General features: G+C 38.9%; 1 protein-coding gene across 3 annotated transcripts in view; it reads left to right on the top strand.

The window, feature by feature from the left end:
• The window catches only part of LOC132399875 (EMILIN-3), a 39,191-nt gene that overhangs the window by 19,796 nt on the left and 2,053 nt on the right, over positions 1-17,342 (top strand). For all 3 annotated transcript variants that reach the window (XM_059980741.1, XM_059980740.1, XM_059980739.1), the window contains exons 6-7: positions 10,782-10,817; positions 16,171-16,302. In XM_059980741.1, the coding sequence (XP_059836724.1) occupies positions 10,782-10,817; positions 16,171-16,302 (168 nt within the window). The remainder of the gene's footprint in view (positions 1-10,781; positions 10,818-16,170; positions 16,303-17,342) is intronic.

Raw genomic sequence — 17,342 nt, 5'->3', positions numbered from 1 at the left:
AGGGATCAATCACTGTGCTGTAAGTAGTCTATAGGCCCCCAAAAAGCCCTTGGGACACCGAGGAGCAGATAAGCAGGCAGATTTTAGAATGGTGCAGGAAATACAGGGTAGTAGTTATGGGTGATTTCAACTTCCCTCATATTGACTGGCACCTCCTGAGTTCAAGGGGGATAGATGGGGCTGAATTTGTCCGATGTGTTCAAGAAGGATTCCTGACATAGTATGTGGACCGGCCAACGAGAGGAGAGGCTATACTGGATCTAGTTCTGGGTAATGAACCTGGTCAGGTGACAGACCTCTTGGTGGGGGAGCATTTTGGTGAGAGTGACCACAATTCCCTTAGCTTCAGCATAGCTATGGAAAGGGATAAAATCAGACAAAATGGTAAAGAGCTTAACTGGGGAAGGGCTAACTTTAAAGGGATGAGGCAGGAACTAGCGAGAGTAAATTGGAAACAGATGTTCAAAGGAGAAAGCACAAAAGTAATGTAGGAGAAGTTTAGGGACCACTTGAGCTGGGTTCAGGATAGGTTTGTCCCACTGAGGCAAGGAAAAAATGGTAGGAAAAGGGAACTGTGGCTGACGAAACAAGTGAGGCAACTTGTCAAAAGGGAAAAGGAAGCATATGTTAGATATAAGAAGCAGGAAGTAGAGAAATATGGGGTAGCCAGGAAGGAGCTAAAGAAAGGAGCTCGAAGGGGGCATGAGAAGGCCTTGGCATGTAGGATTAAGGAAAACTCCAAGGCGCTCTATGCATATGTGAAGAACCAGGAGGATGACGAGAATGAAGGTGGGACCGCTAAAGGATAAAGAGAGCAATATGTGCCTGGAGGTGGAGGAGATTGGGGAGGTCCTAAATTAATACTTTGCTTCAGTATTCACAAGTGAAAATGATCTTGATCAGGTTGAGGTCGAAGTAGAGCAGGCCTGTGTGCTGGACAATGTGGAGATTAAGAAAGAAGAAGTGCTGGATCTTCTTAAAAACATTAAGATTGATAAATCCCCAGGGCCAGATATGATACACCCCAGGTTGTTGTGGGAATTGAGAGAAGAGATTGCAGGAGCATTAGCTATGATCTTTGGATCCTCGTTGGCTACAGGGGAAGTGCCAGAGGATTGGAGAATGGCAAGTGTAGTTCCCTAGTTTAAAAAAGGTAATAGGGAGAAACATGGGAACTACAGACCGGTGAGTCTTACGTCAGTGGTCTGCAAACTACTGGAAAGGATTCTTAAGGATAGGATCTACGAGCATTTGGAGAAGTACAGTCTACTCATGGATAGTCAACATGGCTTTGTGAAGGGAAGATCATGCCTCACGAGCCTGATTGGGTTTTTTGAAGAGGTAACAAAAGAAATTGATGAGGGTAGGGCAGTGGATGTGGTCTACATGGACTTTAGCAAGGCATTTGACAAGGTCCCTCATGAGACACTCACCCAGAAAGTCATGAGGAATGGGATAAGTGGAACCTTGGCTGTTTGGATAAAAAATTGGCTTAAAGGAAGAAAGCAGTGGGTAGTTGTGGAAGGAAAGTATTCTGCCTAGAGGTCGGTAACTAGTGGAGTGCCGCAGGGATCTGTTCTGGGACCCCTGCTATTTGTGATTTTTAAAAACTGTAGAGGTGGAAGGATGGGTGAGTAAGTTTGCGGATGGCATGAAGATCGGAGGAGTTGTAGATGGAACTGTAGGTTGTTGAAGTTACAAGAGGATATAGACAGGCTGCAGAGTTGGGCAGAAAAGTGGCAGATGGAGTTCAATCCGGACAAGTGTGAGGTGATGCATTTTGGAAGGACAAACCAGAAGACTGAGTACAGGATTAATGGTCAGTTATTTAAGAGTGTGGATGAACAAAAGGACCTTGGGGTTCAAATCCATACATCCCTCAAGGTCGCTGCACAGGTTGATAGGGTAGTTAAGAAGGCCTATGGGATGCTGGGCTTCATTAACAGGGGGATTGGGTTCAAGAGTAAAGAGGTCATGTTGCAACTCTACAAATCTCTGGTGAGACTGCACTTAGAGTATTGTGTTAGATTCTGGTCACATCATTATAGGAAGGATGTGGAAGCTATGGAGAGGGTGCAGAGGAGATTTACCAGGATGTTGCCTGGTCTGGTGAACAAGTCATATGAAGCAAGGTTAGCAGAGCTGGGACTTTTCTCTTTGGAACGTAGAAGAATGAGAGGGGACTTGATAGAGGTCTACAAGATTATGAGAGGCATAGATAGGGTGGATAGTCAGTACCTGTTTCCCAGGGCACCAATAGCAAACACCAGGGGGCATATGTACAAAATTAAGGGAGGGAGTTTAGGGGAGACATCAGGGGTAAGTTTTTTACACAGAGGGTTGTGAGTGCCTGGAATGACTTGCCAGGGATGGTGGTGGAGGCTAAAACATTAGGGGTATTTAAGAGCCTCTTGGACAGGCACATGGATGAAAGAAAAATAGAGGGTTATAGGGTAGTGTGGGTTAAGTACTTTTTTTAAGGATTATATAGGTCAGCACAACATGCAGGGCTGAAGGGCCTGTACTGTGCTGTAGTGTTCTATAGTTCTAACATCTAAGGATATCACTTGCATCAAAAGGATAGGCAGGTAGACAGAGGGGTTGGGGTGGTTCTGCTGGTAAAAAATGAGATCAAATCCTTAGGAAGAGGTGACATAGGTTCAGAAACTGTAGAATCATTATAGGTAGAGTTAAGAAATTGCAAGGGTAAAAAGACCCTGAATGGAGTTATATACAGACTTAAAACAGGAAGTAGCCAGGATGTGGGATTTATATTTCAATGGGAAATAGGAAAGGCATGTAATAAGGACAATGTTACAATAGTCATGGGGGAGTTAAATATATAGGTGTATTGGGAAAATCAGGTTCGTGCTGGATCCCAAGACAGAACATTTGCAGAATGCCTACAAGATGGCATTGTTGAGTGGTTGAGCCGCTATGGAAAATGTAATTCTGGACTGGATGTTGTGAAATGAACCAGATCTGGTTAGGGAGCTTAAGGTAAAGGAACCCTTAGGAAGCAGTGATCATAATATGATGGAATTCACCCTGCAGTTTGAGAAGGGGAAGATAAAGTCAGATGTATCAGTATTACAGTGGTGTTAAGGAAATTAGAGGCATAAGAGAGGAGCTGGCCAAAGTTAATTGGAAGGGGACACTAGCATGGATAACAACAATGATGTACCATCAATAACTCACTCTGAGACGTAAGGCAAAATATCAGCTTTTATTGACTGGAAGAAGGAACAAACAGTGAGTGACCACCGTACTACATCCTGGAGACTGAGAGGCCGGGCTCAGGCCTTGATCGCCTTTATAAAGGGTTCTGTGGGAGGAGCCACAGGAGCAGTCAGCAGGGGGCGTGTCCTGACAGGTATATGTAGTTCACCACAGACAGAACAGCAATGGCTGGAGTTTCTGGGGGCAACTCAGAAGGTGGAGGGTAAATAGATCCCAAGGATGAAATATTCTAAAATGAGGATGAGGCAATTACAGGTGACAAGGGAAGTCCAAAGCAGCATAAAAGCAAAAGAGGGTGCATATAACAAAAAATGGTGGGAAATTGGAGTATTGGGAAGATTTTGACTATCTAAAGAAGACAACTAAAAAAATATAAGGAGAGTAAAGATGAAATACGAAGGTAAGCTGGCCTAAAATATCAAATGATACCAAAAGTTTTTTTCAGATATATAAAGAGTAAAAGAGAAGCAAGCGTGGATATTGGACTGCTGGAAAAAGATGCTGGAGAGGTAGTAAAAGGAGACAAAGAAATGTTGGATGAACTTAAGTGTTTTGCGTCAGTGTTCACTGTGCAAGACACTAACAGTATGTCAGAAATTCAAGGGTGTTAGGGGGCAGAAGTGAGTGTAGTTGCTATTACTAAGGACAAGATCGTTGGGAAGCTTAAAGTTCTGAAGGTCGGTAAATCACCTGGACGAGATGGAATATACCTCAGGATTCTGAAAGAGATGGCTGAAGAGGTTGCAGAGGTAATGATCTTTCAAGAATCACTAGACTCTGGAGTGATTCCAGAGGACTGGTAAGTTGAAAATGTCACTCCACTCTTTTAGAAGGAAAAGAAGCAATAGAAAATAAATTATAGACCATTTAGCCTGACGTCAGTGGTTGGGAAGATGTTGGAGACCAATATTGAAAATGAGGTTTTGGGGCACTTGGAGATGCACGATAATGTAGGCTAAAGTCAACATGGTTTCCTTAAGTGGAAATCTTGTCTGATAAATCTGTTGGAATTCTTTGAGGAAATAACAGGAAGGCTAGACGAAGGAAGATCAGTGGGTGATGTTTACTTGGATTTTCGGAAGACTTTTGACGAGGTGCTGCACATGGGTCTGCTTGACAAGTTAAGAGCCCATGGTGTTAGAGGAAAGATGCTAGTATGCATAGAAGATTGGCTGATTAGCAGGAGGCAGACTGGGAATAAAGGAGGCCTGCTCTTGTGGGCTGCCAATGACAAGTGGTGTTCTGCAGCGGTCAGTGTTGGCATTGCTTGTTTTCACATTATATGTCATTGATTTGATGGCTTTGTGGCCAAGTTTGCAGACAAGCCAAAGATAAATGGCAGGGAAGGTAATGTTTAGAAAGCAGAGGGCTTGCCGAAGGACTTGCACTGTTTGGGAGAACGTGCAAAGTGACAGATGGAATATGGTATAGGGAATTAGAATGAGAAACAGGTTTAATATCTCTGGCATATGACATGAAAAATGTTGTAAATGTCTTTGAATGTCATAGGACTGTGGGAGCACTCCCTCCCCTGGGAAAGACGTACAAACTTTCTTACGGAGGATGTCAGAGTTAAACTTCGAACACTGACGCCTCGAGCTGTAATAGCATCATGCTGATCGCTACACTACTGTGATGCCCCATCGATAGAGGGGAATAAGCAATCAATGTTTTGGGCCATGTCCTTTCATTAGGACTCATGTAGACTTGTGAGTATTGCTTGACTTAATGATTCTCAGGTGTCGGCTTGATGCTCTCAGCCTGAAACATTGACTGTTTATTCATTTCCATGGATGTTGTCTGACCTGCCGAGTTCCTCCAGTGTTTTGCATGTGTTGCTCTGGATTTCCAACATCTGCAGAATCCCTTGAGTAAATAAGCTGGACCAACACATTTTATAATTTTGATTTCTTCTCCGTTCAATCTTGCATTTTTTTTTCAAAAATTGTCTTTAATTTCTCAAAGCTTATTACTAAAGTTTACTGTATAAACTAGTAATTGTATATATGTAGGAACACTAAGGTAAGCTGTTGCATCTACAGAATTGAGATTTAGAAATTTCATTTGTTCTTTTAAATCTTAAGCTTCAATCTTTTAAATTCCATTCAAAATAAACACCAGACCTCAGACATCATCTAACCTTGAGTGGCAGACTGCCCACTGTTTCTGCTTTTAATATATTTAAGCACTGCTTCCTCTTTTAGATGGCAGCATACAATAGTTCAGTTACAGGATTTGAATACGCGCCTTGTACCGAAACAGCTAGATTACTAGGTGTATAAATATGGCCAATGGATCATCTATTCAGGAAGAGGCCCACAGAGTGGAGGTGCATTTTATTCTCAAATTCCTCAGAGTTTACTCATCTGATTCAAGCACTTTAAGGTGCTACCTATTGCATCATTATGATTGGAACTTCGGAACATTAGTGTTGGTTGTAGGAATGCCACGCTTGGTATTTTTGATCTCCGGGGGCAATCTAGAGACAAACTAGCCACATTGTTAATCCAATTTGATTTCTTATCATCAAGTGCATGTTTTGCAACTGCCAGACAGGCTCAGGTCAGGAGTTTCCCGTTACTTTCTCAGTAGCATGAGGCCAACACCCACATTCTAAGTTAAAGAATAGAAAAGCTGGCTGCTTATCAACTGGCTTCTAAATATTATTTTATGAAATATGCCTTTAATTATAAAATAATCGTTAGGAGCCAACTAATCAGCAGCCAGGGCTGTGCCATTAGGGTCTGTAAATGTCTTTTATCTGCTTTTAGAAAATGGTGACTGGCTTTGAAATCACCTAATTAATAAACATACAAATCTCTAACATTGTGGTTTTGGTCTCTTTCTTACTTGTGTCTGTTACACCGCTGGCATTTAGGGCAGCAGTGAAGGTCCTCCATCTCTGATGGTGTTCTGGGCTTCCTTCATCATGTCAATAGCTGCCTGTTGGTTTTCACTGCTGTCAGTCATGCAAGTCTTGGGTGGAGTCCCAGGAACACTATTGCACTCAGATGTAGCAGGATTCTTTATCGCTCGTTCTGTAACAATATTGTTTTACCAGTCAGGGTTGTTAGCTCTGAGCTGAACTCCTAAACCTGGAAGACCAGCAGACCTCTCTTAGTCTGGCTTCTACCCTGTTTGGCATGGGTGACCCTACCCAGAGCCAAAGCATAAAGCCCTGACTCCAGCCAACATAGCTCTCTAGGTTATTGAGGCTCGCAATCCCCCAAACCCGTAGCAAGGTTGTAGACCTCGTGGAGGTTTGGTCTCTTAATAAAATTAAAACGAAGTGTTGGAAATACTGAGGCAGTCAAACAACATTCTGTGGAGAGAAAAGCAGAGAAAGGTTATTGACAGGAAATGTTAACTCTGCGCCTGTCTTCATGGAACGTTGCCTGACCTGTCGAGTATTTCCAGTACTTTTTGTTTCTGATGTCTGGCATCTGCAGTCTTTATTTTCTTAGTTTTCTATGAAACAGATTTGATTTTTTTCCAAATCTGATGGATGATTTACTATAGCTGATACAGTTTAAACAACATCTCTGATTTTCCAAGAAAGTTTATGTATTAACTGATATGGTATAATTTTTAGTATGTATTAAAAGGTAATTATTAACTTGCGGTAGGAAATCCAATTAATTTAAAAATAGGCACTTTAGTCAAATTAATATGTAATCCATTACTGCTCTGAATTCTGAAATATGTAGCTCATTGTTTCCTGGTGAAGATATAATTTTGAGAAGTAGCAATTAAAACATGAATGCCTCCCAGTCTCCATTCACAAATATTCTGGGAAGCAAATTTTTTTTCCGGTATGTCTACAATACCACAATCTCACTAAATTAATTCAGCTTTAATAAGAAATTTGTGGTTTGATGCTGTGATAAAAATACTTGGCTTTTATATAGTTTTGGCAAGGATTCCATTAAAATAAGTGATCGGCACCACTCTTTAGCTTGTGAAGGTTAAATGACTCCTTTATTACTCATTGCTTGTCCAATCATGTTGATCACCAGAAATGTAATTTGGCTAAGTCCTCAGGATCAGTCTGCAATATATTTCTCAACAGACTACTCCATAATTGTTCTCAAATTTGCTCCAGTCCATTGCTGTAATCTATTTAAAAAAATTTACATTAATATGGCGACTTCCTTAGCTTTCCCAAAGTTAGTGTCCTGATACCCAGGGCCTGAACTATCGCTTCCAATAGTAGCTGCAGAATTTTGCTTAATAAACTTGAATGAATTTTGAATTTGAAATTTGTACTCTTTCAATCTTACTTGCATCACTCCTGTAGGTAGGTGACCAGAACTAAACACAAAACTTGAAATTAGGCCTCACCAATGTCTTACACAACTTCAACATAACATCCCATCTCCTGTACTCAACACTTAGATTTATGATGCCCATAAGCTGTATTTACAACCCTATCTACCTGTGATGCTACTCTCAATATTTGCTCAGGTTCCTCTTCTCTGCAGTAATAGAAGTGTTACTGCATTAATACTGGGGTATGTAAAATTTTCAGCATCTTAAATAACAGTTTTAGAGCACGTTTCATTGAGAACTTTAGATCCACTGGAACCTTAGACTGAGATCCAAATCTTCCTCAGTGTTTTGAATGAACCTTTGAAAACTTTAGAGCAAATCTGAGTTTACAAAATAAATTACTGAAATACCTTTAAAACTTAGAAGAAACTTAACCCAACTCATAAGCAAGTGCCGCTTATTAGCAATGTGGTTACTTGTCAATTCTGGTGCTGGTCACAACAAAATTATCCACAGTGACTCTGAACTTGGGAAACACGTTAAGCATTCTATTCAGTCGTCGACACTGCCCCACTTTGGATGTGACAGCAAAGATTAAACTCTAAATGCAAAGACTTTTAAGACAATGGAATTCTTCGTATCAACAGGAATGTCTTGACGGTCCATGTGCTGAATGGCATTTTTGCATCTATAATCCATGTGTAAGCACTAGTTATAATTGAGTATAAAGAATTGTGTTGCAACATTCCCCTTCCCTTACCATATTGTACCTGACATGAGAGCCTTGCACTTGTTTTGAAGCTAAAGAGATTCCCAATGACATAGCACATAGAACAGTCCTGGGCCTTCGGCCCTCACTATTCTGTTGAACTGTTAGCATACTCTAAGATCAATCTAACCCTCCCTTCCCACATAGCTCTCCATTTTTCTGTCATCCATGTGCCAAATGGATCATAGAAAAATGGAGAGTAACATACACAAGATATTGGAGGAACTCAGCAGGGTCATGATGAAGGGTCTTGGCCAAAATATCAACTCTCTATTCTCCTTTCCATAGGTGCTGCCTGACCTGCTGAGTTCCATTAGCATTGTGTGTATGTTACTATGGACCTTCAGCACATGCAGAATCTCTTAAAAATTCTAAATTTATAACTGGAATTCGCTAGCATCAGTTGTGCCAGCTGTTGAATTGATCTTTTGACATGATGATGCAGACATTTAAATAATACTGTTCATTTTGAACATTTGAAATATCAATATCAACAGTAATCTGAGGCTCCTCCTCATTGTGCTTTGACAAGTCGGCTGAACTATATAAAATGATGCTCTTGGAACTGGCGACAACTTGTTTACAGACCATTAAAAACACTTCATCATGTCAATGACTTTTGTTTCATTTGAATTGCATTTTACTTTAATGCACTTTACAATCCAGTATGAAATTTCACGTATATTGACTGTAATTAATGTGACATTTTGGAAACAATATAGGTAAGTGTAAATGAATTTAAGGTACTTACCTAATTGTAGAGATTCATCTTTACATATCAGATCAGATCTTGTCAGACCTGCTGCATGAAATATGTTTTATCATTTATCAATGGATAATTATTGTAAATGCTTCATAATAATGTACAGTTAACGGTATAGAATGATTTAGCAGATGATAAATTATTCTGTAATTCTGATTTACAAGAAGAGCATTGCAACCATTTCCAATAGCAGATCTTTAATTGGCAGTAAATATTTTTAAAAATATTTTTAGGTAAATTACTGTCAGTGCAGGATGTGGTGTTTCCTTTGACATGCAGATTTCATAGATTCACAATAACTAACCATGTTATTGTGAGTAAACCTTTAAAAATTATTAGAATTAGATGATACAGAAAGATATATGAAGTGTGTGCCAGACCTTTGAAATAATTGTCTAATTAGATGATTAGTCTTGAAAAAGGAACTCAACCCAAAACTTCCACTGTTTGTTCATTTCCATCGATGCTGCCTGACCTGCTGCGTACCTCCAGCATTTTGTATGTGTTGCTTTGGACTTCTAGCATCTGCAGAATTTCTTATGTTTATAATTGTTGGGTGGCGAGGTGGAGATACGTCTCTACCAAAAGAGATCTAAGGCGTTTCTTTGCTCCACTAGCCTTCAGATCCTCCTTGAGCAAAGTGTGGCATCTGCTTAGCCTCCTGATCAATGTCACGTGAAGCCATGGGAGCAGGTGGTGGATGGCCATATGAGCAGCTGGTGCATATCACAAGTCCTGGTTATGCAGCCGCTGACGCCAGGCAGACAGTCTGTGAAGAGTATTGATAATGTCTTGTAAAGACACAGTACCCAGAAGAAGGCAGTGGCAAACCACTTGATTTAATATAGAAAAATTTGCCGAGAACAATCATGGTCATGGAAAGACCATGATTGCCCATGCCGCACATGGCACATTACAAACGAACTATAATTAGTTGAATATTAAGGATGGCTATTTAGTGAAAAATACATTAAACACTTTCCCATTAACTTTCCATAGTTTCTTTAATGGAAATGGCAGTTATTTTTTAGTTTCACTGTTTTAGTAGGAAGTAAACAGAGAATTAGTTTATAAATCCATTCTCAGCTCATAAAATATTGGCAGTGATTTCCAACAGCATTTTAGGTCAAGGAAGAATATCCAAATCATATTAAATCATTGGGCAGTATGTTGTGATTGGAAATTGGCTGATTCATCTTAAATACGTGCCAGAAACTCCCTTTAACTTATCCACGTCCCTCGCACAGTTCATGTGATGGATGGTAGAAGAAGCTACAGCGTACATTGATGCGATTTGTGGTACTGAAAGAAAACCTTGTCCATTCTCCACAAATGGTGCTTGATGATATGAATAAATTAAGCCTATCCAGGATAAGGGGCTTAAATGTGCTTTTATTAAAGCTTCCCTTACAAGAATTAATTAATTTCTTTGTACACTTTTATCACAGTGAAATCTTCCTGCTTTCCATGGATCAACTTCCGTATTTCTCTATCAGGTGGTCATTTTGCATTACAGATGAACAATTAACCTCCTTAATTTTATAGACCATCAATAATTGAATACAAAATAGCAAACACATGGTACTTCCAACAAAATTATTCCATTTACGTCATAGGATATTACTTTTACACATCAAAATCAATGTTCTTAAAAAAAGTCTACCAGTATAAAGATCAAATTCCAAACACTTTAAGCAGTGGCAGAGTTCCAAAACGTAATTGTGTTATTTTGAATTTCAGGCTTACAAGAACCCACTGGCCTTTCAGGATCATCAGGTAAAGTTGTCCAGTGAAGAAAAAACTATTTATTTTCCAAAAATATTATGTAACATTACAAATACTGGTAGTATTGGTGTGGTGATATTTGAAGTTCTGTATCTACAGATATATTTCCAAATTTTAGAATAATTCCAGAGTTTTATTTGGCTTAGAGTGGATTTTGTTGAGGTTTGCTATAAGTGACTGATTCAGATACAAGTGCTAGCTGCTAAAGCTACCATTACACCATCAGTTACCTGGCTTCAATCCGGACTTCCAGTGCTGTGTGTGTGGAGACTGCACATTCTCCCTGTGACCCCCAAAGGTTTCCTCCAGGGACTCCTGCTCTGATGGCCCAAAACATCAACTGTTTATCCCTCTCCATACGTGGTGCCTGACCTACTGAGTTCCTCCAGCACTTTAGTGTGTGTTACTGCTGGTTGCTATGTACGTTGGTAGTTTAAATTGCCCTCTGTGTGTAGGTGAGTGGTAGAACCTGAAGGAAGTTGATGGAACAGTGGAGGAAATTAAATGGGAATCACATAAATGTGTGTTGTAAAGTTCCACACGTGCTGACAGCACCTATGTGCCAACTCTGATAAGCTTCTCGCCTTCTGTAAGGGATGAAATTGGGACAACCTAAACTATTGCCCACCACAGACTGTATTCCCTTAACTACTGACATTCCTGATGTCCCTGATGACTGAGTCAGAGCCAGATTGTTTGCAGCCTTGAAATCTGAGCAGAACTTCCAATCAAAGTCTCATCCTTTTCATTATAATACCTTCCCTTCAGTTATCTGCTGCTGAAACCTTCATCCCTGCCATTGTAACAGTACCTCTTAATTCCCATGCACGTGTGTTTGTCATCACGTCTGTCCTTTGTAAGCTGAAGCTGAACAAAAATTCTGCAGCCCATATCCTGATTCACGCTCATCACCTACAGATCTCCCAGTATAATTATAAAATTCTCGTCAGTTTTCATAATCATCCCCTACCACTACCCTGGCCCCCAAACCTCTCCACATCCATGCCTCCTCCAATCTTCAAAAATACAGAGGTGGTAAACGTGTGGCACATGTAAGAAGAGATTTGTTGGCACGCAGCATGTGGTGCTGCCACGCAATTCTTTAAACCCCATCCATAATACAAATATTTACAATGATTATGCTTATTGCCAGAATGATTTATTACAACTCAAAAGCAGTGAGGTGTTTTCACAGGAAATGCCTGTGTCAGCTTGGTGCTGGTTAGATGGTTCTGACAACACAGTACGTTAACAATACCTTTTAAAGTTCTTGCAGTCTTGTTGTATTCAGATAGTAAATGGTTACAATAATAAAATTTAGGACTTATGTAATTTTTCAATTGACTTAAAGATTAATATTAATTTTTGAGCAGGTTATCTCAAATGCTTAATTTATTTCAATCTGTCTCCATTATATTTTTATTAATAGTAAAACATTGAATACATATAAAAAAAGCAACAGGACTAGTCCTTTTTCCTTAGCATCCATAGTTATTACTAATTCATTAATCAATATTAATTTCTGCTCAAAATTGTCTTGGCACATGAGAGAATTTTTTTAGAAAGTTATTGCCAATTTAAGCACATGATCTCAAGAGGGTTAACCACCTCTGTAAACCTTTCAGGATCTGTGCTCCTCTAACACTGGATTCTGAGAACCCCAATTTCCATCTCTCTACTTATGGTCTTTGACAGTTGTGCCTTGTGTTGCCTAAACCCAGTGCTCTGGAATGTTTCCCAAGCTGCCTTTCTGCATTTCTCTTTGCTTTCAGACATTCCTTACATCTTCTTTTCTGGCTAACCTTTCAATCATGTGGCCTAATGTCTCCTTAAGTGGCTTGACCAAGGAACTGATTATAGACTTCAGGGGAAGGAAAGCAGAGGTCCGTGAGCCAGTCCTTATTGGAGGATCAGAGGTGAGAGGGTTAGCAACTTTAAATTCCTAGGTGTTATTATTTCAGAGGACCTGTCCTCAGCCTAGCGCATAAGTGCAATTATGAAGAAAGCACGGCAGTACGTCTACTTCCTTAGGAGTTTGCAGAGAATCAGCATGACATGAAAAACTTTGTCAAACTTCTGTAGATGTGTAGTGGGGAATATATTGACAGGCTGCATCACGGCCTGGTATGGAAACACCAATGACCTTGAATGGAAAATTCTGCAAAAAGTAGTGGATACAGCCCAGCCCATCATGGGTACAGCCCTCTCCACCATTGGGTGCAGCTGTAGGAAACGCTGTCACTGGAAAGCAACATCCATAATCAGGGACCCCCACCACCCAGGCCATTGTTTCTTCTCGCTGCTGCCATCAGGAAGAAGGTACAAGAGCCTTGGGACTCGCACCAGCAGGTTAGGGAACAGTTACTACTCCTCCACCATCAGGCTGTTGAACAAAGGGGATAACTTCACTCGCCCCATTATTGAAATGTTCCCATAGTCAAAGGACTCACTTTCAAGGACTCTTCATCCCATGTTCCTGTTATTTATTGCTTATTTATTTATTATAATTATTTTTATATTTGGATAGTTTGTTGTCTTCTGCACTCTGGTTGAACAACCTAGTCGAGCAGTCATTCATTGATTCTGTTAAAGTTACTATTCCATAGATTTGTTGAGTATGCCCACAAGAAAATTAATCTCAGGGTTGTATATGTATTTTGATAACAAATTTACTTTTAATTTTGTTGAGTTCTGTTTGATAAAATTGCTGTATTTGGGTGAAGTGCTGTATAGGAATTTTTCTACTGTTAGCATGCATCTTTGAATGATCATCTTTGTTGATTTACCATGAGTATTTCTATCAATTATTGTAACTTTATTTCCCTTGTCAAATTGCATTAAAATTGTTTGAGAAGAATAATCAGTGATGTGCATCACTGCTGCCAAAAGTATCGCTATTCTTACTAAAACTGAACGTTATGAGGTAATTGGGCTGGAAATTAAAATGCTTTCACAAAACGAATTAGGGCTTGTCATACAATGTTATTTCTGATTATCAGTTTTAGATTTTGAAGTTTTAAAAAGTGTGAAATGGTTTTAAAAATATTTAAGGATGGAGAAAGCCCCTTTTTATGTAAAGTGGAAATTTGTGCATGCATTCCAATATGTTGTCAGATTAATTACTCTGTAATAAAACTTAACTCAAGTGTTTATACTTTGAATTTACTGCACTCAAGTGGAACAGAGATTTATGCCTCTGCCATTTAGTATTTACTATCCCTATGGACACAGCGATGCGCTACTGATCAGAATGGCTCACTGATTAAGCTCGCAGATGGTTCTTAAATTAGAAGTTAGCATTATTCCATTGTAGATAAAAAGCGGATATGTGAATGCATATCCATTAACAATCGATATGTGATATATCCTTTTGTACTCCCTTCATGCTCTCATTTTTGGTTGTCTGGATAGCTTGTTCTTTTGTTAGATCATCCATTATGTCTGGGTACATCTAAAGAACAGTGAAATACTATAGAAACAATGTAAATGAGTTATTGTGTATCTACTCTTTTGTTATGAAAGAGTTGTCTATTTTTAAATGAGATGCTTTCGTCCATGAGAAGTTATATTTTACCCAGTAGCCATTGAACACGGGTTCTATTGGACCCAATTGTCAAAAGAAAGCTCAGCATCAGTGCACAGAATCTGCAAGTTTTATTCTTGTGTAACTAAAGCAGTATCATTCATTAAGCCTAATGCATCTATTTCTGACTTGGGTCATTCAATCTAAAATAATTTTTTCCCCTTTCTTGGTATCAGACCGACACTCCAGTAGAGTACCATTTGAAGTGCTGTCAGTGAGACAGTAAACCAAGGCCTATGCGCTTCCATGTGTGTAAAAAGACAAACCTCATGGCACTGTTTTCAACTGGGCAATTTCCCCACTGCACTGATCAATATTTATCCTTGGCTAAACATTAGTATTGAATAAATTCCGTGAGAAATTACTATGCTCAAATTAGCTAACATTTTTCCTATACAACCCAGTGACGAAAACAAGTACACCAAAGTGCTTTGGGGCATCTGGAAATAAGTGTCCAAGTTGCAACAGAAATCCCTCTCCTTCCTCCTGTACATAAAATTATTAATTGCTATGATCTTTCAATTAATAGTGCCATTCCAAGTAAATATAGTGTCTGAGTGCAACTCTACATTAACTGAGCAGCTTATTCCACAGTGGATATCTATAAAGCCCCAGGAGGATCATTTCCTCTTAGGCCTGCTATAAAACAGGAGCACTTTCAGGTCAGAAGTAAATGTTCCTTTTAAAAGAGCTAAGTGGGAGCCCGTTCGGCGGAGACAAAGTTAAAACCTTTCAAATTCTGGTTCTATCCCAATTGGCAAGATTTTTTATTCAGTAGCTTACCATAGAGTGTCCAGTTTTTGTCATCTGAGGATGATATTCTAGTCTTGGTTTGCTCCTCCTGCAATAACTGGACAAAAATATTATCCCCACCTCAGTCATTGGAAAGAAAATGACAAGCTGCCAGGTTTAGAAGCCAAAAACGTTAGCCACAATGTGCATCACATGCTGTATATATTAAAGGGAGCTCACAAGAAGGTCAATGATCAGCAGCAACACTTCTAACTGAACCATATTGAATGCATCAAAGGTGTTTCTTTTTGAACTTTGTTCAAGTTTTTGATTTCTCTGTGTGTATGGGAGTTTAATGTGAATCATGGCAAGAGTTGAGGAATATTTTCCTTGATAAACGTGCCAAGTTTCACTTTAGTTTTGTCCTTTGTGTTTCTAATGATCTAGAGCTAAGAACAGCCTAAACTTCAGGGCACTGGTCGAGAATTTTATTCCATACATCTGTATCAAGCTCAAATCTACATCAGATGGTAGTATTAAAAGAGAGTAGACAAGTCCTAATGTCAGTGACATCTCAATATCTTTACTTGGAACTAATACATTTAGAGTATTATATGAAAAATGTTCAGCAAATGCACATATTCTGGGTTTTAAAAAAAATTCAGGTAACCAATGGTCAATTAACTATACTGTATAGCATTGGCATATACCCAATTAAGGAAAGCATAAGATTAAAAACACTGTTCCCAACATAGAGAAGTGTTTTGACCAGATTCTTTCCATCACAAACATTTCCTACATTGGCAGTTACCAGCTGGCCAGGCTTTTCATCGGCAGATTTTATATATCTCAAGAATATTTTCATTAAATAGATCCAATACGCATGACTGTTTTCCATTATTGAACACTGCTGTTCATGTTTAATGAAATTTATTGGTGGAATTTCAATTCAATCAGTAAAATCAACAAATTCTGCTTTCCACCTCTATTTTGCTTAAAGTATGTTTACTGTTGATGTTTTATTTACAGGAAACAAGGGTCTTACTAACCACGTTGTATTTTCTGTTGGTCTAACTGAAGTGCCTTTTACTGCTGATAATGGTGTTGTAAGGTTCAACAAAATTCTGATCAACGATGGAGGGCATTATGCACCTAACACAGGTATGACATCCTTGGTAAATGCACAGGTGCCTTTAAATTTGAAGAAACTTGGCAACCCTTTATTCAATATTTTCATAGGGTTTGATTTATTGCTCTTCCAGTTACTTTCTCAAAACTTTGGATTTGATCAGGAAGTTTCTCTTTTTTTCTTGCTTTTACTCTCAGTATGGGCTGCCCAGTCTTTTTTCCCCCTCTCTTTTTTTAAATTTTTTTTGTTTTTGTTTATAGAGAATAGTGGGGTTTTTATGTACATAAAAATTATAAAAGTTTCTTTATCTTTTTTCTTTTTATGGAATGATAAGAGAATTGATTCTTATTTTTATTATATACTATTAGATTAATATTATGTACGATCTTGATAGTGTTTATTTTACCTTTTATATGAATTGTTATCGATATAAATATTTGAGGTAATTCTCATTTGTATATATGTACTTTAAATTAATAAAAAGATTGATAAAGAAATAAATGCACAGGTATTCGGCCAGTACAGTAATTTATCATTTCAAGTCAGCGTAAGCTATTTTGAAAGCCCCAGAGACAAATTGTTGCTGTGTGCTGCAGTGTTCTATGTTCTAAGCGAATTTCTGAAAGTAAAATCACTTACCTGTAATTCATAGTTGACATCTGAAAGGAGCTGTCAAAAAAGCCTCGTCAAATTACTATTTATGTATAGCACATTCTCCAGCTGTTTGCGTTAGTGGTGGGTGAAGCTGATCAAGGAATTTTGTCTTGAAACCTGGATAATGTTAAACTTCTTGAGCAATTTGGAGTTAATCTAACCCAAGTGAAAGATGTACCAGTGCATTCCTCATCTGTGCCTCATAGGTGCTTAAGAGCCTATTCATTTATCTTAAGTTACCCATACTCTGACTCGCTATTTTGGGTCTAGTATTTATCTGATCAATGGTTACCTGCTCATCTGACAGGTAGATTCTCATTGCAGGTTGGCTCAGAATTTACTGAAAATAGCTATTGCTTAGTACGAGTAGCAATGGAACTTTAGACCAGATCCAGACCATGTCGACAGGAATCTAAAG

The sequence above is a fragment of the Hypanus sabinus genome, chromosome 9 (genome assembly GCF_030144855.1).
Source record: "Hypanus sabinus isolate sHypSab1 chromosome 9, sHypSab1.hap1, whole genome shotgun sequence".
In the NCBI taxonomy this organism is placed as follows: Eukaryota; Metazoa; Chordata; class Chondrichthyes; order Myliobatiformes; family Dasyatidae; genus Hypanus; species Hypanus sabinus.
This window is presented reverse-complemented; position numbering and strand designations above follow the sequence as displayed.